Source organism: Mustelus asterias, chromosome 14, assembly GCF_964213995.1.
Source record: "Mustelus asterias chromosome 14, sMusAst1.hap1.1, whole genome shotgun sequence".
Lineage (NCBI taxonomy): Eukaryota > Metazoa > Chordata > Chondrichthyes > Carcharhiniformes > Triakidae > Mustelus > Mustelus asterias.
This window is the reverse complement of record NC_135814.1, coordinates 73799215-73821548: the sequence shown is the minus strand read 5'-3', so window position 1 is coordinate 73821548 and position 22334 is coordinate 73799215. Positions and strand designations below refer to the sequence as shown.

Genomic DNA, 22334 nt, shown 5'->3' with positions numbered 1-22334 from the left:
AGTGAGGAAGTTACTAGTGAGAGGTTTGAGCACCAATAAATCATGGTTAGTTTGCTTTATACACTTGCTGCTCAAGATCAACTGATTAATCTGAGTTTGAGTAGGACTTTCTGGAATACTTTGGGAAGACTTCAAGAACACTACCAACATTTATTTTGAAAATTCTTTGAGGAATTCACCTAAAAACACTGAGTGCTGTGCTCCTGTACCTTATGGGAGATCGTATAGAAATCACCACGAGAAAAGGTATTGTGGCTCTTGCTGGGGGCCACCTTATGGAGGAATGGGAAGAAGAGATGAGGACAAATTGAGCAGGATAGGTTGCTGGAGGAGAGAGGTAGAAGAGGAGCAGCAAGGCAGACAAGGCTCCAGATTTGTGATGGCTTGTTGCACGTTTCATAATTTGGTGGTCATGATCCCTTACAATGAACAATTATGCCAATGTATTAAGCTCAGGAACCACAAAAGGAGGAATAAGAAGACAACAAGGATGAGGAGGAAAAGAATAATGATGGGGGAACATCAGCGAGTTTCAGGTAGACACCTCACACCCAAGAGGGATACTCTTACCCCATCTAATTGAAGACCACTTTTGAGACAACCTCCACCATCCATTTTTGGTGCATTGTTGACACACACCTTACTTTTCACTGAGGATCCAACAAGTTTAACCTGTTTTTCCACTCAATCCTTTCAATGTGTCTCTCATGAATGACCTAATCAAAAAGACCATCAATTCAATCATGACATAATTGCTATGATTTCTCTTTATCTACAGGACGAAAAGAAATATGATACAACCAACAGCACTTATTAAACTATTCGCCCTGTTGCTTACTATTACTGGCTATCTATAAATGCTGTACCTACTCTGGTGCTTCTGTGAATTGCTATCCAAATGGTACCAGCACACAGGGTGGCAGTTCAGATGTCCTTCTTTGTAGGCTTTGAGATATTACGGACTATGATGGCCCAACCCAGACTGCACCATCTCAGCACAAGCTTTCAGTAGTCTGGGTTGCCTGTCCATGTTAGTAAGGATAGGTTTCAGTCTTTGACTGAAATCATGCAAAAATCCTTCCATCCTTCTACTCATGACCCATAAGCTTACAGGCTGATTTCACAAACATTTGGGGGGCAATTCTCTCAAAAAAAACTAAGTGCCCAAAGGAGATTTTCCCGCCCGCTTTTGGGCGTACTTAGTTGAACAAATCTCCGGCACTCTGTGCCTCAGAGACATTTACACTGGTAAGTGGGGACAGGAGAGGCCAGAATCAGTATACTGAGTCGGCCACTGCACATGCGCCGATCTGTCAGTAGGGAGATTGGTGAATGCGGGCCAGTCCCCTGAAGCGATGGCCTTCCAATTTCTTCCCAGCCCACCCCACCTCATCCCGATCGCCAGCTTCCCAACCACTTCCTCCCTAATTGCCGGCCTCCCTGACATCCCCCCAACAGCCCCTCCCAGGCCAGCCCATATCGCACCCTCACCCCATGTGCAGCCCTGATTGCCCTCCCCACTCCCTCTCCCAATGATCCCATTGCGCAGTGGTCCCTCCCTCACCACCACTGATTGACTCCGCTCCCTTGGCACTGCCAGGTGCCCGGTGGGCAGTGCCATGGTGCCAGACTGACAGTGCCAGGGTGCTAGGTTGGCACTGCCCAAGGAGCAACCCCCTGCCCCCAACCTTCCGGGGTGGGGGGGTGTGGGGTGTGGAGGGGGTGGCTAATGGCCTCTGTCCTCACCAGCAGGGTGATCACTCCTAGTCCCCTTTGACTGGCCCGCATTCACCAATCTCCCTACTTTAGTCCTCACTGGTGGGAACCTCTACTGGCAGGGGGGAGACACAAGCAAGTCCGGAGGATACCGTCCTGGGCTCGCTGATCATACAAAAATGTGAATTTCCATCTGCTAATCAGCCTCGTGCTGGAAATCAGTGAAAAAAAGGTCCCGGGACTCTCGCGATCGGCCGGATGCTGGTCGCGAATCCCGCTATAGGCCCCTTGCTGATGTCCCCTGGCCTGCTGCACTACTCGAGCCACGCAGCGGGCCAGGAGAATCGCCCTCTTGGTCTGTTAAACTTATAAGTCGTCTTCAAAAGTTTGGCTCTACTATGTCCTCATCTTACTCGTCTACAGCAGAACTAGTATATGTCCTTGTCTTTGGCAATGTGGCATCCACATTGCTATTCCTCCTACCTGATGTCACTTCTGTCACTACTTTCTAAAATTCTTTTATGGGATGTTGACAGGCTGACAAAGCCAGCATTTGTTGCCCATCCATAATTTTCCTTGCATCTAAGTGGTTTTCTAGGCCATTTCAGAAGGCAGTTAAGAGTCAACTACATTATTGTGGATCTGGAGTTGCATGTAGACAAGACCAGACCAGGTGGCAGATTTCCTTCCCTGAAGGACATTAGTGAACCAGATGGATTTTTGCAACAACTTGTGATGGTTTCATGATCACAACTATTGAGACTAACATTCAATTCCAAATTAATTAAATTTAAACTCCTCAAACTGCCATGGTGGGATTTGAACTCTTGTTCTAGTTCAGTAACTTTATCACTGCATCACTTTGAGGATCCATATTGGACCCCAACCTTTAAGTTACACATGAAGTCAGTCTCTGGTGCCTTCACAACAGTGGTATTGACACAGTGCATTCTTCGTTATTATCCTTCTCCTGCTCTTTGTCCAGAGGTGGGGGATGAGCTGGCTCTTTCTCCCCTTCAGGTTCATCCAGGGATACATTGTGTGAACGAGATTGATCTTACTCCCAGCAACTTGCAGTGGAAAAGCTGAAAGGGTAAAAGTGCAGCAAGTGTGGCCACAATGGGTAGATGTGGTGATGAGACCACATAGAGCTAGTGAATGAAGATTGGATTCGGAATTAGCGATCTGAAATAGCCACAGAAGCTGGAGAGGCCATTTGTCCGGAAGCAAGTTATCCCATAGCAGCTCCTCCGTCTGTAGGCATGGCATCTGTATTCCCTCTCCTAACCACCACCTGTCTGCTCAAAGGGAGTGAGTTCATGCAGTTGTACTTGCCCTCCCACAGTCAGGTCATGCCGACCTTACTCTGGCAGAAAAACATTGGTGATTGTCAATGGTGGGTGTGTTTGTGTGTGATACCTTACGTGGTTGAAGAGTTATCAGATGTGTCCGAGGTGTGTCTAGTGCCTGTAAGGGATGCAATAATGTGCAATGTTGAATGTTAGTGTATAGTTAGATAGGGAATGAAGTGCGATCAGGATATGGTACTGATATTGGTGCAATTATTAACAATTATATTTGTGAGATGGAATCTTACTTAACAATTTATTTCAAATTGTTTTCTTGCAGCACTGGAGCACATGTTCTGGGGGTAGGTTCTTGTCCGTGACTTGACTAGTGATTTCTGCCCACATTCGCTGTATTAATAGCCACTGTGGCATTTTTTTCCCCAACAACTACAGGACTTTCCTTCTCATTTGGACCTCCTCCAACAGGTAATCCAGTGTTATGCCAAGAATCTATTTGCTCTCTCCCTTTGTTCTTGAGCCATACTGAATATCATCCGTCAGTCAGTGCATTCTATATCTTCAGAGGAACTGTGTGCATGAAGGCTGTGTATACTGCTCCATCAAGTGATACCAGGCAGTTGAGGCCATAACAGAGCCAAACCTGAATATGTAGGCAGAGGAGCACTCATCTGATTTATCAAAGGAACTCTTTGTAGAATTCAATTCACCAGACAGAAGCTGACAACCACTGTATTAAGTATGAAATTCAGTATAAACACATCACTACCAATAGCTGTCAAGACCACTACAGCACAGCAACCAACATTTACATCTCAATCTCATTCTGGTGTCCCACTAGCCACACCAGAAATACGAGTTAACAGGCAGTGGATGGATATGTAAAGTGGGTGCCTAATTATTTCCTTCATAGAGCAGAGACCTTTGTAATGTTTCCCAGAACAACCAGCAAAATATGAGAGAGAGAATGCTATTGTTTGCAAATGGTAGGATTCCTCAAAATCCAGGACATCATTGGTACTTGTGTAACTTTACATGCTCATGCACACAACAGCAGTCAATAGCCAATGTCTATGCTCAATTGGCTGTTGTATGAACTGCATATTAACCATGTTTATGTGTGTGTTTGTGGTGGGTAATAATTGGGCATTCACTATAAATCGACACAGTAGTGCTTGAAGATTTGGCGTGGAGTGTGTTACATCCGGCAGTCTTGTGCAATAGATATATACAGGTTTAAATTTTAAGTTTATTTTCTAGTGTCACAAATAGGCTTACATTAACACTGCAATGAAGTTACTGTGAAAATCCTCTCCTTAGTTTCCACACTCCGGCACTTGTTCGGCTACACTGAGGGAGAGTATAGCATGGCCAATGCACCTAATCAGCACATCTTTCGGACTGTGGGAGGAAACCAGAGCAATCGGAGGAAACCCACACAGAGATGGGGAGAACATGCAAACTCTGCACAGACAGTGACTCAAGCCGGGAATTGAACCCGGGTCCCTGGTGCTGTGAGGCAGCAGTGCCATGTGCCACTCCCTGCAGCAGGTTAAGTGAGTGGACAAAAACTTGGCAGATGGGATATAATGTAGAAAAATGTAAAGTTGTGTGCTTTGGTAAGAAGAATAAAGGAGCTGAATATTATTTAAGTGGAGAAAAACTTCAGAAAGCTGCAGCTGAGAGAGATTTGGGGGTTCTTGTGTATAAATTACAAAAAAGCTAGTATGTAAGTTCAGCAGGCAATAGGGAAGTTAAATGCAATGTTGGCTCTTATTTAAATGGAGTATGAAAATAATGAATTCTTGCTAAAACTGTACAAGACACTAGTTAAATACTGTGAATAGTTTTGGTCCCATTATCTAAGGAAAGATATACTGTCATTGGAGACTGTCCAGATCAGTAAGGGGATCAAGGGTTATGGGGATAAGGCAAGAAAGTGGAGTTGAGGATTATAGCATCAGATCAGTCATGATCCCATTGAATGGCGGAGCAGACTCAAAGGGCCGAATCCCTACTTCTGCTCCGATGTCTTATGGGTTCCCATGCCATACAGAGATGAGAAGTTGCAGGCCTTTTTTCCATTATCTGAAGAGACTGCTTCTCAATTTCTGGTATCACTTCAATCCCGCACTCCTAATTTTTGGCCATGAGTTGTGGAGTGCAGATCAGGAGATCGTCTGGACTCCTCCTGGGTATAGTAAACAGGTCCAAGCAGCAGGCAGTTGCAGAGGTCATTCAGTCTGACTGCTTGCCTTTTTCCCATGGCTATGTCTGCACCCAGTGTCCCTGGACAAGGAGGGAGCAGACCATGTCTGCTGGTATGATCAATGCTATCCATGATTAATTGGCACGAGGAATGGCAGGAGTACTTCACCAACCTCAGGAATGTTATGCATTTTGATTTAAATTTCCTTCCTGGGTTTTCGTTATGATGGATTAGAGGTGCCCCTTTCATATTGGGCACTTAGTTGTTTAGTGATGTGGAGATGCCGGCGTTGGGCTGGGGTGGGCACAGTAAGAAGTTTCACAACATCAGGTTAAAGTCTAACAGGTTTATTTGGAATCATGAGCTTTCAGAGCGCTGCTCCTTCCTCAGGTGAGTGGAGAGGTGGGTTCACAAACACGGCATATATAGACAGAGATGCAATTGAAAGATAGTGGTTGGAATGCAAGTCTTTACAGGTAATCAAGTCTTTACAGGTACAGACAATGCAAGTGAAGAGAGGGATAATCACAGGTTAAAGAGGTGTGAATTGTCACAAATCAGGACAGTTAGTGGGATTTTGCAAAACCAGGCCAAATGGTGGGGGTTACATGTTAGTTGCTTAAGGTTACTTCAAAAGAGCTATAAATAGACACAGACTACAGTTGTTAGGTTAGGGGCTATATATCTGAAATGTATAACTCTGTAAATAAAAAAGTGTGTTAAGCATGCCTTCAGTATATCCTTCACCAACTAGCTTGCTCGAGAACAGTCTTTCCTGGATGATGAGAAGTATTGCTGCTGATCCTCATGAATCATTCATGGTTTTGGATTCTGTTGACCCACAGAAAATGTACAGATGTCAGTAGGGCTACTCTTGGGGCCTTCTCCATCAGTTTCAATTGATAGAAATGTTCTAGATTCCTGTTGTGTCAGAGGTTAATGGACTTCCTTCCAGATGAGCTCAGGCCTTCAGCTTGGAGCACTACTCACTCCCTCTACCTGGGAGCATATCATAGCCATGCTGAGGACGTCTGGCCAGTGAACTGGCAAGAACTGGAGGCCAAGGTTACCACTGGCCTACGGTGTTGGACAGGGATATTTTGAGTGTTATCCTACAGGGGTCGAGAGCTGGTCATAAACCATCACTGCGCCAAACAGTTACTTTTTCCCCAATGGCCATTGAGGAAAAAGTAACTCTTTGGAGCAGTGATGTTCTGCTCAGTATAGCTTAAAAACTGAACTTATGCTTGTGAGCCTAGTCAGTGAAGCTCACATCCTGTGAAAGAATAAAACAAATGTCCATACCCAGCTGTCCCTGGAGAGGGAATCAGCAGTGCTTGCTGATATGCCCGAGGGCTTCCACAACCGGTAGGCACTGCAAAGACTGGCGTGGACCACAATCTTGGGAATATGACTTCAATCTGAATGGCTAAGAGTCCTTTAAAGTTTTTAAAATTACAGTTATATTCCTGCTGCCCCTCTGAAAAGGGACACTTTATTCCTATTTTTTGGCAAACTTCTGGTAGGATCAAAGGAATTATAAATAGGCACAAACTAGCACTGTGGTTGTTGGATTAGGAAATGTATGTTTTTAATGTACAATGCTACAAATAAATGTAGTTGCTGGAACCTTCTGGCCTTTCACATTAGTGGGATCTTCCGGTTTCCTGGCAGTGGGAGGTGTTCTCAAAGGGACAATGTTGACAAAGGCGGGATCAGAAATATTAATCATGGATTATTGATGTCTAAAATGCAGGTTTTACGTGTCTACTATGATCGTCTGGTGGATGATGGAGATCGAGCTTGGCTTGTTGACTGTCTCCGAGAAGTGACAGGGAATCATTTGGAAGAGGACTTTAATGAGCTCTTCATACACCTTGATGCTGATGGTGATGGCAAAGTGATGGAAGATGAACTACGTAGCCTTATGTTCTGCGATTTCAGTGATCCAAAAGGTGATGACAAAGGCTATAGAGAGATCTTTGATAGCAGACATTTAAGAAAAGTGGTTGAAAGTCATTTGGATGAGTTTAATATCATCAGTAAGAAGCCCATGAATCTGGTTGTATTCAGATTTGCAATTGAGCATGTCTCTCGAATTTCCCGTATTTTAAAGCAGCCCCATAGCCATGCACTTTTGGTGGGAGTTGGAGGTAGTGGTCGTCAGTCACTAACCCGTCTTGCATCACATATGGCTGACTACATTCTGTTTCAAGTGGAAATTTCCAAGAGTTACGGTTCTAGTGAATGGCGAGAAGATTTAAAACAAATATTCCGAAAAGCTACTGAAGGCGAGATGCAAGGTGTTTTTTTATTTACTGACACTCAGATTAAACAAGAATCATTTCTAGAAGACATCAACAATTTATTGAATGCAGGAGAAGTGCCAAATCTCTTTGCTGTGGATGAGAAACAGGAGGTTTGTGAACGTATGCGTCTAATTGACCGTCAAAGAGATAAATCAAAGCAGACTGATGGAAGTCCATTGGCACTTTTCAACATGTTTATTGACCGTTGTCGTAATCAACTACATGTCGTTTTAGCAATGAGCCCAATTGGAGATTCTTTCCGTAACAGGCTAAGGAAGTTCCCAGCACTTGTCAACTGTTGCACCATAAACTGGTTTCAGGTAAGTGTATTGCTCACATTGAATGAAAATAAATTATATTTAATTAACCACCTCTGTGTGGTAAGTTTTTGAATCAGTTAGAAAAAGGAATAGGCCAATTAGCCCCTTAAGCTTATTCCGCCTGCCATTCAATGAGATCATGAGATTCTATGATCTAACTCCATACATCTGCCTTTGTCTCATATATCCCCTAATACCTTTGGTTAACAAAAATCTATCAATCTCAGATTTAAAATTAACAGTGGACCTAGCATCAGCTACCACTTGCAGAAGAGAGTTCCAAATTTCTATCATCCTCTCTGTGTAGAAGTTTTCTTAATTTCACTCCTGATAGGCCTAGCACTATTTTTGGGCTCTGTCCCGTAGTCCTGGATGCCCCAAATATCAGAATTAGGGCAGAATCTTACCAAACTTTTTCAAAGTTTCAGGCTCAGATTGAAAACCAACGTGAAGTTTTCCAGCTACTCAGACAAGTTTTCACTTGAGATTTTGAGCCTCTTAGATTAAAAAAATGTAATGAGCATGGTTTGTGCTGTCACTCTGGTGGGGTGGGGCCTCATAAAGCTGGCAAGACACATTCAACAGAGATTGGAACACCATCTTTAATGGGTGTCCCAATCAGAACTCCGCCTCGCCCCCTACCATGGAAGTATTGGAAGTGGCTCCCAGCCCGGACAGTCATTGCTGGTATTCCCTTCCACCCCACCTCCAGACATTTATCACCAGCATTGCTTTCCTCTCAGTGCTTGCTCTACCCACCCCGCCACACATAACTGAGCCCCCCAGCCCCTCCAATCAGGCTCCCACTAGGGCCTGCCCTGGCACTGCCCTTTGACACAGGTTGGCACTGTGCCTGGTTGTGGGCATGAACCTCGTGACATCCCCAGTGTGGGGCAGGGAAAATCAGGAACTGTGATCTCTCCGGAGAAAAAGGTGTTTCCTGAGTCTCTCTCGATTCCTGTGGTGGGCAGGATGGGAAAATTCCAGCACATGAGTCACATCCTGCCAATTAGTCGCATGAGTCACATCCTACTCTGCTTCCTGTCACTCAGATAAATTTTCCAAAACAGGTCAATAGTTTTCTGTCAATTCCATTAGCTTGATTTTAGTTAACAGTCTATTTTGAGGGACATTATCAAATGCCTTCTGGAAGCAAAAGTAGATATAAATGGAGCATTTACAAATTGGCAAGCTGATGGGGCCGAGAGTTGGGGCCTCAGCAATTTACAATTTATATTAATGACTTAGACAAAGAGACAGAGTGTAATGTATCTCAGTTTGCTGATGATATAAAGCTAGGTGGAAATATAAACAGTGAGGGGGACACCGAAAGCTTATGGTATTTGCTACCAAATAAACCTGTTGGACTTTAACCTGGTGCTGTTAAAACTCTTACTGTGTTCCCGCTTTTAAACAGTGACATGTGCAATTAACCAATTCAAAGGGATGGTTTCTAAAATGAGTCAATATTGAGGTGTCCCAGGGCAGCTCCTTTTGGTGGATCTGTCCTGCTGGTGGGACAGATTCTCAGGAATGGCAATGGAGGAAATAAAAATAGAAAATGCTGGAAATATTCAGCAATCTGGCAGTCATCTGTAAAGAGCGAAACAGAATTAACCTGGGAAGTCTGTGTTCCAAGATTCTCCAAGATTGCAGCCCCTTTCTAGATATTTGTTGGGGTTGCTCCTCAATATGTGATTGCACTTTAGCCCCGCGCTCCTAATCTTCAGTCACCCAGTGTGGATGGTGGGGGGGGGGGGGTTGTGCGTGGAGGGGCAGGAAGCGAGGAGGGAGGTATGCCTCCTTGTAAGTCTATTCCGGGGCCTACCCAAGATGGCCATTTACAGGTCCTGGCAGCGAGCAGTTGAGAGGGTCATCTGATCCGACTGTCTGACCCTCTATCATGGCAACATTTGCAGTCGGGTGGCCTTGGAGAGGGAGCATGGGATATCCATTGGTCTGCTTCAGCCCATCCGCAGTTGAGAGTGTACTGTAATCAGTCCCACATTAACCTGTTTGTGCCAGACCCTTATGCTACCGACTATCTCCATGTTTTTTTGTGCCCATGGCTCAGTCCAAGGTGTTCTCCTACATGACTGTGTACTCGGTGTGTACTGTAATCAGTCCTACATTAACCTGTTTGTGCCAGACCCTTATGCTACAGAGATTAAGGGAAAAGAGACAAATGGAAATCTCATTGGGGTGAAGAGCAGAATGTCAAGAGAGGTAATTATCGCAAATAATTAAATACTAATCCAAAAGCAAAATACTGTGGATGCTGGAAATATGAAATGAAAACAGAAAATACTGGAGGTTCTCAACAGGCATGGCAGGATCTGTGGAAAGAGAAACCGAGGTATGTTTCAGGTCATGGCCTTTCATCAGAACTAGGTTCAGACCTTTTGAACATTTCCAGCATTTTCTGTTTGTATTTCAACTTCTAGCATCTGCAGTATTTTGCTTTTGGATGGTGATATAGAAGTCTGGGAGTAGGGTATGATTCAGTGTGTATGGCCATGTTAGGCTGTTGCTTGACTAGTCTGTGAGATAGTTGTCCCTATTTTAGTATAACTCCTCAGATGTTCATGAGTAGGACTTTGCAGAGTGAACTGGCAGGGTGTGATGTTGTCATTTCTGGTGCCCAGGTCGATGGCATTTGGTCTGTTTGGTTTTCTGTAGCAGTTTGGTACAACTGAGTGTCTTGCTAGATCATTTCAGAGGACAGTTAAGAGCCAAGCATAGTGCTGTATGCATGGAGTCACATAGAAAGTAAGAACGGCAAATTTCCCTCATTACCAGTTCGATCCTTTCCACTGGCAGCTGCTTGAGGCTGAATCAGACTGTTGACAATCTCAATGCCATATTTAACCCAAAGGTGTGCATCAAACACCGTCCCACTTTGGGTTCCATGTGACATGAAAATAAATCCAAAGTTTTATTCTTTTTCCATATTGAAACGAAAGGACTTTCTGCTGAATTGGAAAAAAAGGCTGCTATAATTCATGACTACGACCTTGACCCTTTGTTTTGGGAGCTACCCACCAGGAGTTACAAGAACAAAATAATTCCTTGCTCAGCCTGTGAGATTGCAAGGGCTTCCATTCCATTGAAATGCAGTTGGTGTGTTACCATAAAAAAAAGACCCTGCATGGTTTCCTGGGGGTTGCCATGACTTCTACATCTTCAGCCATCCCAGGTGCCTGAGATCTTTGAGGGACCAGAACAACTGCAGGGATGGTTACTGGGGGTAAGAGCTATCCAGTTAAACAGTGGCTCATGACTCCAATGCGTCACCCTCAGACTCCTGCTGAGGAAAGGTACAACACTGATCATACCACCCCATACTCCATTATCGGACAGACCATTGGACTGCTAAAGATGTGGTTCAGATGCCTGGACCAGTCAAGTGGCTCTCTGTAGGATGCAACAGAGAGGGTTTGCCGAATGATTGCAGTTTTTTGTGCCCTTCACAATTTGGCAATGCAAAGAGGTGAGGCCATGTCAGAATGAACTGGAGAGGGAGGAGGAGCTCTCCTCAGAAGATGAAAATGAGGAAATGTGGGAACCCTGGGGGATTCTGAGGGATAATATGAGCTCACAGCTGCCATGGAGGATGGGAAACGTGGGAGGTGTGCCCATGATACCTTAATAGCTGCAAGATTCCAAGAGGAGTAAAACTAAAGTGATCATCAGGAGACATCTTCTCTAGCCCTCCAAGCCATTTCATGGCTTTTGAGGGAATCACTGGACCATTGCTGAGAGGATGGGTCCTGCATTCACACTTGGGCCCACTCTTGCAACTCACTAGGACTTTGTGGTGATTGCACCTTTAAAAGCAGCACAGCAGAATAGGGTCACCTGGCTTGAGGAACCAATTGGGACTGAGAGTGGCTTATCACCCCAGGGGTGGAGATCTCTTTGAGGCAAGAGACAGTCTGAAAGCATGTAGAAGACATGTAGGGACAGCAGCTCCAGGGTGGCCATTGAGGTTGCGGGCCTCTGTACAGTTTTCCCTTGTTAATAAATACCCTTTGTGCTCCTGACAAAATCTGTTGGGTGCTTCATTGCATTGGCAAGAAGGATAACATAGGTTATGATGATATAGCCAACCTGTGAGTACCCAGTTTTAATTCTGAAGAAAAAAACATTCTCACCAAAATGCCTGTCTTTGGGCAAATAGACCCATTGAGATATTGGGACGCAGCCTGACTCTGAGTGATGGGCACAGAGTGAGCATGGATTGGTCTGTACACAGTAAGAAGTTTAACAACACCAGGTTAAAGTCCAACAGGTTTATTTGGTAGCAAAAGCCACACAAGCTTTCGAAGCTCTAAGCCCCTTCTTCAGGTGAGTGGGAATTCTGTTCACAAACAGAGTTTATAAAGACACAGACTCAATTTACATGAATAATGGTTGGAATGCGAATACTTACAACTAATCAAGTCTTTAAGAAACAAAACAATGGGAGTGGAGAGAACATCAAGACAGGCTCTCTCCACTCCCATTGTTTTGTTTCTTAAAGACTTGATTAGTTGTAAGTATTCGCATTCCAACCATTATTCATGTAAATTGAGTCTGTGTCTTTATAAACTCTGTTTGTGAACAGAATTCCCACTCACCTGAAGAAGGGGCTTAGAGCTTCGAAAGCTTGTGTGGCTTTTGCTACCAAATAAACCTGTTGGACTTTAACCTGGTGTTGTTAAACTTCTTACTGTGTTTACCCCAGTCCAACGCCGGCATCTCCACATCTTGGTCTGTACAGTCAGAAGTTTAGAAATATACAGAAAAGGAATAAAAGAAAATAGCCCTCAGAAATTAGAGCTTTGAGTTTTAAAAAAAGTGGAACTTAAGTTTAAAAAAAGAGTCAAAGAGCTGCTACAAAAATGAAAGGCCAAATGGTAGGGGTGACGCATAGTGTAATCTTCGGTTCATGTCACACTACATGTAACCTCCACCATTTGGCCTGGGCTTGCAAAATCCTACTATCTGTCCTGGCTTCAGACAATTCATACCTCTTTAACCTGTGATTTTCTCTCTCTCCACTTGCACTGTCTGTACCTGTAAAGACTCGATTACCTGAACAGACTCGCATTCCAACCATTATCTTGCAATTGTGTCTTTGTCTATATATGCCGTGTTTGTGAAAACTATCTCTCTGCTCACCTGATGAAGGAGCAGCGCTCCGAAAGCTTGTGATTCCAAATAACATGGTGTTGCAAGACTTCTTACAGTGTTTAAAGTAAAAAGGGAGAAATACCCAAGGAGCTACAGCCAGATCTCAGAAAGCGCCAGAAAATTAAGAGGCTGATACAGACTCTGTGGGGGAATGAAGGGGGGAAATGTCCCCAACCTATTCAAAAAAAGTAAAAAAGTTTTAAAAACAGCCCCTTGGACCTCAAAAATCTGGGTCTCTGGTGAAATGCACAAAAAGGACACATCACAAAGAAATGGGGAAGTGACTCTCCAAATGGCCTGAGGGAAGAAAGGACTGCAGAGATTGCAGAAAAAGCTTTACATCTGTGGAGCAGTGAAATTTTAAAAGTTTAAATAAAGGTTCAAACAAGGAGGAGCAACAGGTTTCTGGTAAAACCTCAGAAGCCCAGGAAAAGCACAGGGAGAGAACGGCAGCTGCCGATAGATTAAAAAAAGTCGACTGTCTTAAAGCAGTAATGCATTTAAAGAGGTATTGCATTTAAAGTAGTAATACATTTAATGCAGCAACTACAAGAAGAAACAGAGGGCAATGACAAAAGGCCCCAGAAGATAGGCAACAAAAGACACTAAATGACCATGGAAGTAAGTCAAAACTCTGTCAGAAACATATCAGACCAACAGTAAAGCCTAAAAGGGTTTAGCTGAAGTTAAGACAAGTAGACACGAAGATTTCATCTGTGAAATGTATTTGTCCAGTAAGAACATGGTGGATTTATCTTGGAAGAAACGGAGAAACAGAGAAATTAAAGACTTCAGAACAAACTAGGAACTATTGAACATAGAGGAATCAGCAAAAAGAATTAAAGCTCGAGAGAATACTGTAAAACAACAAGATGAAATGACTATAATAAAGATAAAAGATGAAATGACTGACAGAAAACTTGGAGAATGAAAAGTTGCAAATGATTGACAAAGGGAGAACTAAATAAAACAATGGAGAATAAGCTGAATTCCTTGAAAAACAACTAGAAAGTAAGAGCAAGTCCAGTGAAGAATTGAATCAGGAGAATAAGAGCTTGAAGAAAGAAGCTTGACAATGAGAAATTAACTGAAGAGATAAACACATTAAAATGGACAGCCTAACCAGTAATTCAGATAGAGAAAGAAATTGAGATTACGTTCTGGAACAAGATTGCTGAATTGGTCACGTGGGTAGAAAAGCAGCAAGCTTGTATGGAAGAGTTTCATGCCATACTATATTTGGAACTATATATAATTAAAGCCTACCAATAAAAAGTGTTTATGTTTAAATACAAACCCCAAGTACTTATCAATGAATGATTACGACATCAATTTACAATTGTCCAACTTGTGTGTCTAATGTTTAGTTTGAAGATTGTGTAAAAGAATTAAAGGAGGAGGGATGTGGTGATTGTCCCTTTAAGCGCAGCACAGCAGAAGAGGTTCACTTGGCTTGAGGACTAAGAGTGCATAATTACCCCAGGAAGTGGAGCTCTCTCTTAGGCAGAAGACAGTCTGAGATCATGTAGAAGTCAAGAAGACAAGAATGGCTGCTCCAGGGTGGCCATTGAGATTGCGGTGTGAAATCCCGCCATTCTGGTCAATGGGAAAGGCACCACTAGAGCCACCAGGCTCCATATTAAGAATCAATTCCACCCTATGTTTGAGTTTTGCAAGCATGGGCTGGAAGGAGCATGTCCATGTTTGAATTTGAACAATAGCTTGACAAATTACTGTTCCCTGCTGCATTCTCCATTGCAACGCCTCTACCAATTAGAGTCCTCAATCAGTATTAGAACATAGGACAATACAGCACAGGAACAGGCCCTTCAGCACATGATGTTGTGCTGAACGTGACACCAAATTAAACTCATCCCTTCTGCCTGCCCTTGGTCTATATCCCTCTATTCCTTGCATATTCATGTACTATTCTAAAAGCCCCTTAAACACCCCTCTCATATCTGCCTCCACCACCATCCCTGGCAGCACGTTCTAGACACCGACCACTCTCTGTAAAAACAAAACCTTGCCCCGCACATCTCCTTCGAACTTTCCCCCTCTCACTTTAAGTGCATGCCGTCTAGTATTAGCCATTTCAACTCTGGGAAAAAGATTCTGACTGTCAACCCTCTCTATGCCTCTCATAATTTTAGACTTCAATTAAATCTCTCCTCAGCCTCTGCTGCTGCAGAAAAAACAACTCTAGTTTTCCAGCCTCTTCTTGTGCAGCATAAATTGGTATTCCATTCACTGTTGCGATCTGTACTCATAGAATCATAGAATCCCTACAGTGCAGAAGGAGGCCATTCGGCTCATCGAGCCTGCACCGATTACAATCCCACCCAGACCCTATCACTGATGGAGGCAATACAAAAAGGTGAGACAGAATGAGTGGGATTTTCCGGCTGTGCTCGCCCCAAAACCAGAAAATTCCGCCCGAGGTCAACAGACCTTTGCATGGTCCGCCAACCCGCCCATTACGATTCCCGTGGCGGACAGGACGGGAAAAGTTCCACCCTGTGTCTCTTTTTTCAGCAATACTCGGATTCTATAATTGTATGGGGCGGGTTGAGGGGCGGTGGGTAACGCAGTCCCTAAATTCACAGAATCTTTACAGTGCAGAAAAAGGCTATTCAGTCCATTGACTCTCTGAAAGAGTATGCTACCTAACCCTATTTCCCTGCCTTATCTCCGTAACCTTGCACATTCTTTCACTCTTTCTCTTCCTATAGGAATCCAATTTCCTTCGGTATATACCTCGATTGAACCTGTCTCCACCACCCTCTCAGGGAATTAATTCCAGACTCCAACCATCCTCTGGATGAAAAGATTTTTTCTCACATCATCTTTTGCCAATTATTTTGAATCTGTGCCTAGCTCTTGATGCTCTCTGGAGTCCATACCTTGCCCATATCATAGAATCCCTACAGTGCAGAAGGAGGCCATACAGCTCATTGAGTCTGCATCCACCACAATTCCACCCAGGCCCTATCCCCATAACCCCACATATTTACCCTGCTAGTTCACCTGACACTAAGGGGCATGTTAGTATGGCCAATCAACCTAAGTAACCCATTACTTGAATGGGTGTAAATTGAGAGAGGTGGATACTCAACGAGACCTTGGGGTCCTCGTGCATCAATCGCTGAAAGTAAGCATGCAGGTACAGCAGGCAGTAAAGAAGGCAAATGGTATGTTGACCTTCATTGCAAAAGGATTTGAGTATAAGGATAGGGATGTTTTGCTGCAATTGTAAAGCATGTTGGTGAGGCCACACCTGGAGTATTGTGTGCAGTTTTGGTGTCCTTATCTGAGGAAGAATGGCCTTGCTATAGAGGGAGCACAGTGAAGTTTTACTAGGCTGATTCCTGGGATAGCAGGTCTGTCATATGAGGAGAGACTAAGTCGGTTAGGATTATATTCACTGGAGCTGAGAAGAGTGAGCAGGGATCTCATAGAAACTTGTAAAATTCTAACAGGATTAGACAGGGTAGATTCAGAAAGAATTTTCCCAATGGTGGGGGAGACCAGAACTAGGGTCATAGTTTGAGGATAAGAGGTAAACCTTTTGGAATTGAGGTGAGGAAAAATTTTGAATGTGTGGAATTCACTACCACAGAGTGTAGTTGAGGCCAAAACATTGTCTGATTTCAAGAAAAAAATTGGATATAGCTCTTGAGGCTAAAGGGATCAAGGGATATGGGGGGATCAGGATATTGAATTCGATGATCAGCCATGCTCTAAATGAATGGCAGAGCTGGCTCGAAGGCCCTATGTTTAACCAGCATATATTTTGACTGTGGGAGGAAATCAGAGCACCCAGAAGAGACCAACGCAGACATGGGGCGAATGTACAAACTCTACACAGACAGTGACTCGAGACGGGAATTGAACCAGGGTCCCTAACGCTCTGAAGCAGCAGTGCTAACCACTGTGCCACCTGTGACTACTTCTATGAAGTCTCTCCTCAGCCTTCTTTTCTCCAAGGAAAACCGTTTCAAGCTCCCCAACCTATCCTCATAGCTATAGTTCTTCGTCCCTGGAATCATTATTGTGAATCTCCTCTGTACTCTCTCCAATAGCTTCACTTCCTTGGTGGTGCCCAGTATTGAACGTAGTATTCGCATGAAGATTAACTAGTGTCTTATGCAAGTTCAACCTGATCACCTTAATCTTACACTCAGTATCCATATTAATAAAGCCAGTCCTGCCATCTTCAGTGACTTATGCACATGTACATCATTTCCAGATTTTTACTGAATTCAAATTTCACCATCTTGGTGGGATTCAAACCCAGGTCTCCAGGGTATTACCCTCTTGGGTCTCAGTGTTACTTATCCAGTGGAAATATCAATAGGCTACTGCCTCCTCTGCAAGGAAAGATTCATGTTTTTGAACAGAAATTAAAACTACTGAAGGACAAAGCAATCACTCTTTCTAGAAAAGAATTAGACAAAGATCAAATACAATATGAAGATGGAAAGCAAAAAGAAATTTGTGAGCTGTCTTAAAAGGACTTACAAGCTTTCTTGGCTGAACATTGAAATAACATCATCAACAGTCTGAAAGCAGCTCAAGAGGATTTTATTTAAAAACAAGCAGCATGTCCTGCAAAGTAACACTACAGGATTAGAAACAAGCTTAGGATAAAAGTGACACTGAATTTAAACAGTGTGAGGTGAATTCAATTGTTCTGCAGAAAAATTCAGATGGCTGGCTGGTTGAACACACACAAACATGCCGATGTAGAAAGAAAGCGGAGATCTGAAGTTAAAAACCAAACCAATGGTTCAGTCTGTTTTAAAAAAATAAAAATTCTGATGACAATTTAGTGCCTGACTTTAAAGAAGAACAAAGAAATCCAGAGAGCAAAATGCACAATGACAGGGGATTTATTCTTGGATTCTAGTTCACTGCTGTTAGTAGCCAGAAGTGTGTTGCAAACAATCAGCAATGTTGCTCTTGACAAAGTGAATGACATCAAACAAATTGTGAAAACTTTAGGCCCATCAAAATTACTATCCTAGGGCCTGGACTGTGTAAAATCCTGTGCAGAGTTTAAAATGTTATATAATTGATGCAAAACCACAGAACAATCTTTTCAACAAAGACTTGGGAACAGCTTGCAGACTGCATAAAATGAAAAAGAAGATCTACAAAGATTTAAAGAAAGTCAACCAGTAATTACTAGAAACTCTTGTTGTAAGGAGAATTGAAACTTTAAGAACTTGTACAATCTGGACTTTAAATCTTAATTGTCACAATTGGTTGGTTTTGAAGCGGGTAAAGCTTTATCTTGTTGCCAACATTAGCTGTTTAATAGGGTGGCACAGTGATTAGCGTGAGCGCCTCGGGTTTAATTCTGGTCTTGAGTTACTGTCTGTGAGGAGTTTGCAACTTCTCCCCGTGTCTGCCTGGGTTTCATCCCGGGTGTGCCAGTTTCCTCCCACAATCTGAAGATGTGCCGGTTAGGTAGATTGGCTATGCTAAATTGCCCCTTAGTGTCCTAAATTGTGTAGCTTAGGGGGATTAGCTGGGTAAATATGTGGGGTTACGGGAATAGGGCCTGGGTTAGTGTTTGTGATAATATGGTATTTTTGGTGACTTCAAGCCATGTGCATAGTTGTTTGATTGTATTCAAAAAGATTGTGGGCAATGGGATAGATAAGGATTATTTTTAAAATTATTCATGGGGTTTAAGCATTACTGGTTAGACCAGCATTCATTGCCCACCCTAATTGCCCTTGAAAGGTAGTGATGAGCTGCCTTCTTGAACCACTGTACTCTGTTGTAGGAACACTCACAGTGCTATTAGGAAAGGAGTTTAAGAATTTTGACCCAGTGATAGTGAAAGAACAGTGATATAGTTCCAAGTCAGGATAGTGTGTGGCTCGGAAAGGAACATGAAGATGCATCCACTGTTACTCTAAATGGTAGAGGTAGCAGGTGTTGGAGGAAGTACAGTCTGTGAGAGCTTGCTGTTGACTATTGTGTTTCCAACCATAGAATCCCTAAGATGCAAAAAGAGGCCATTTGGCCCATTGGGTCTATACTGACTCACCGAAAGAGCATCCCACCCAACCCCATACCCACCTCATACCTGTAACTCTGCGCATTTACCATGGTGAATCTACACATCTGGGGGCAATTTAGCATGGCCAATCCAGCTAACCTGCACATCTTTAGACAGTGGGAGGAAACCCAAATACCCAGAGGAATCCCACCCAGAGACAGGGAGAATTGAACCCAGATCCCTGGGCACCAGTGCCCATGTCGCTCAACATTACAACAGTGCCTATACTTAAAAAGCATTTCATTGGCTTTAAAGGGCTTTGAGACATCTGGTGGTCATGAAAAGCACAATATAAATAGAAGTTTTTGTTTCCCTGGTTTTCAGCATAATTTTCATGTTAAGGTGTATTTGCCACTTAATTTGTTACCACTTATTTCATTTAGTCTTGGCCTGAAGATGCTTTGCAAGCTGTGGCAACACGCTCTTTGGGGGACATTGAAATGTCACAGGAAATACGTTTGGGCTGCATTGATATGTGCAAGAGTTTTCATACCTCAACGATTCAATTATCTGAGACATTTCATACCGAGCTTCAGAGGCATAACTATGTGACTCCTACTTCTTATCTGGAGCTGATCTCCACATTTCAAATATTGCTTGAAACGAAAAGAGCGTGAGTACAAATTAAATGGAGCATGTTGTAGCATTCGGGCTTTCAAAAATTGCTATATCTGACATTTGATGTAGTCAGGCCTAATGTATAATTTTATTACAGATTCCTCAACAGTCGATTAATTAGAGTTGTCTTTATTTTTAAATGTAAGTGCCTGTGAGTTCTTGTGCTTGTTCAAAATCAAACGTTACACCCACAAAGGAGAGCAGAATGCACAATTTCCCGAGTGAGCATATACTGCATTGCGCAAAGGAAAACTGAAAGTTGCAAAAATTGAGTGGATGGTGAGTTTAGAAAGGCCAACTAGTTATTCACCATTAAATGTGTTTCCACTCACAGAATGTGCAGTACTCAGCTGGTCTTTGCAATATATTTCAGCTGCAGGGGACATTTCACTAGTTTTGAGCAATATGCTCCCCTGTCTGGCTGATTATATAGTAACCAGTTGAGATTTTCAAGAGTACATTGGACTGGATTACACTGAGAACAAGCTTCCCGCACCCCAATCTAAATATAACAAGCGAGCCCACTATTTGAATGACTCAGCCCACTTTAATATTTTGGCTGAAAGGTCTTTAATTGTTATGAGGTGAGATTTTTACTCCTATGCAAGAAGGAATACCCCCACATGGAGCAGTTGGCCAATTGGAGGTTGGTAGCTCTGTAATATTGGCAGTGTTGCCAGGAGTGGTGGCCAGTGCTCGTACTGCAGCTACACCATGGGGGAAGTATTCAGTGATGGACCCAGACTTACAGGTAAGGGTCTGACAAGGGGGTGTGGGTGGATTTGGCATTAATTGCTCATATAAGGGCCTCAATTGGGCCATGAGGCAAGGGACCCATCCAACACTTTCCCCGTTGCTTGTAAAATTGCAGTGTCGTAGCAGGCATGCCACCCATGGCCTGGACTGCCTGCCCTTTGCCAGCCGCTCATAAAATCCAGCCCATTCTCACTGTGACTTTATTACAAAAGTGACTAGACTTCAAAAGTACCTTATTAGCTGTTCAGATTTAGAGACACAGGTTTATAGATGAACTAGTAATAAATCATTGTGACGGAAAACAAATACCTTAATTCCATACATGATGTGAAACATTTTGTGGATGTGATTTCAAGAGCAAAATCAGTGGAGCCTGAGTGCAGTTTTGTGCCTTCACTTCCCCATCTATTTGAATGAGAGGAGTAAGAAAATAAGTTGAAAAACACATAAAAACTCTCACCTGTTTTTCAATATACTGTTAAAAAGTGACATTTTGCTCATTTTGACAATCCAAAATAAAGCCGAAAATCTTATCAGTCCAGGTGCTCAATAGTTGTCCATGGCGGTCGCCTGTAATAAGCCCAGGTGAATATGATGGCTACATCTTGCTGCAGCAGTATATCTTGTGGTGGTTTGCCTCATTAGTTAGACTTTTTCTTTCACCCTCCAGCTTGAATAAAAATTGTGTTGTAATTTGTGAGCTGAGAGCAGCACAGCAACTGCAACGGGGCAGCAGCAATGTGAATGAATGATGAGTTCAACAGGATATCTCCTTTAACTAAGCAGATTGAAGGGATGAGAAAGAAATAAAGGAGCAATGGAGAAGGAGGGTGAATTGGACTCAAAACAAGTACAGAAAGAAAAATAAACAGAGGGAAATGTTGGATTGAGAGTGGAAAGTGGGACAGAAAGGAAAAGATATAATTCAAAAAATTGTGAAATTTTCTAAATTTCCCTGCAATTTACTGCATGCAGGAATGAGACTGAAATGTTTCAATTGTTCCTTTTCTGTGGCAGAGAGACTGATTAGTGTTAAATTGACAATTGACACATTGGGCTATAACGTACACCCAGTGACGTAAAGTCCTGGCCTGCTGGAATTAGAAGAATGCATAGCGCACTGATCTCCTCTGGAAAACTTTGTTCAAACTTCAGCTGCCTGGAGCTTTCAGAGAAAGAATCCCTGGAGGCTGCAGCAGGATGCAACTCCAGCGAACTCAGGGAGGCCATTCTCCCACCCCCTATTTTTTTCTACTGTACTGCCTGCTGGAACACAGGTTGGATTGAAAGGTCCAGTTAGCGTGACAGGCCAGGGTGAAGGGAAGCATGCCCTCTCCTGGGGGAGGGGGGGTGAGGTCAGGTCTGCTTGGAGGGGAAAAGTGGGGTACAGGGATGGGGGTGCAGAGGAAGGGGGGAATCAAGTCAGGTTGGGTTGGGTCCACTCTGTAGGTGGCAAAGGGATGGGTCTGCTCCAGCGGGATATGGGTGGGGGTTGGGACAGGTCCATTCTGGGGCTGGAGTTGACTCTGGGGGAGGGGGATCTTGTCCGCTGTGGGGGGATACATTGGGGTCAGGCTGGGCCTGTCCCCTGGGTTGGGGAGGCAGGCCTTGGGTTGGGAGGGGGGCATGTCTATTCATGCGGGTATCATGTCTGGGGTCCACTTGGGTTGGGTCACAGTCAAATGTCTGAGTCCACTCTGGGTGTGTCCGGATCAGATTTGTGGGGCTGTGGAGGGGCCGGATCCGGGGTCCGAGATCCGCTTGGGGAGTGGGGTCCAGGTCCCTTTGCAGAGAGGGTCTGGGAAGGGAATTAAAGCGGGCTTGCAGGTTGGGTAGTCCCATATAGGTGGA

The 22334-nt window shown here is 43.6% G+C and overlaps 1 protein-coding gene across 1 annotated transcript in view; it reads left to right on the top strand.

The window, feature by feature from the left end:
* The window catches only part of dnah7 (dynein, axonemal, heavy chain 7), a 468798-nt gene that overhangs the window by 271031 nt on the left and 175433 nt on the right, over window positions 1–22334 (top strand). The window contains exons 40-41 of the mRNA XM_078228625.1: window positions 6989–7861; window positions 19493–19722. Of these exons, the coding sequence (XP_078084751.1) occupies window positions 6989–7861; window positions 19493–19722 (1103 nt within the window). The remainder of the gene's footprint in view (window positions 1–6988; window positions 7862–19492; window positions 19723–22334) is intronic.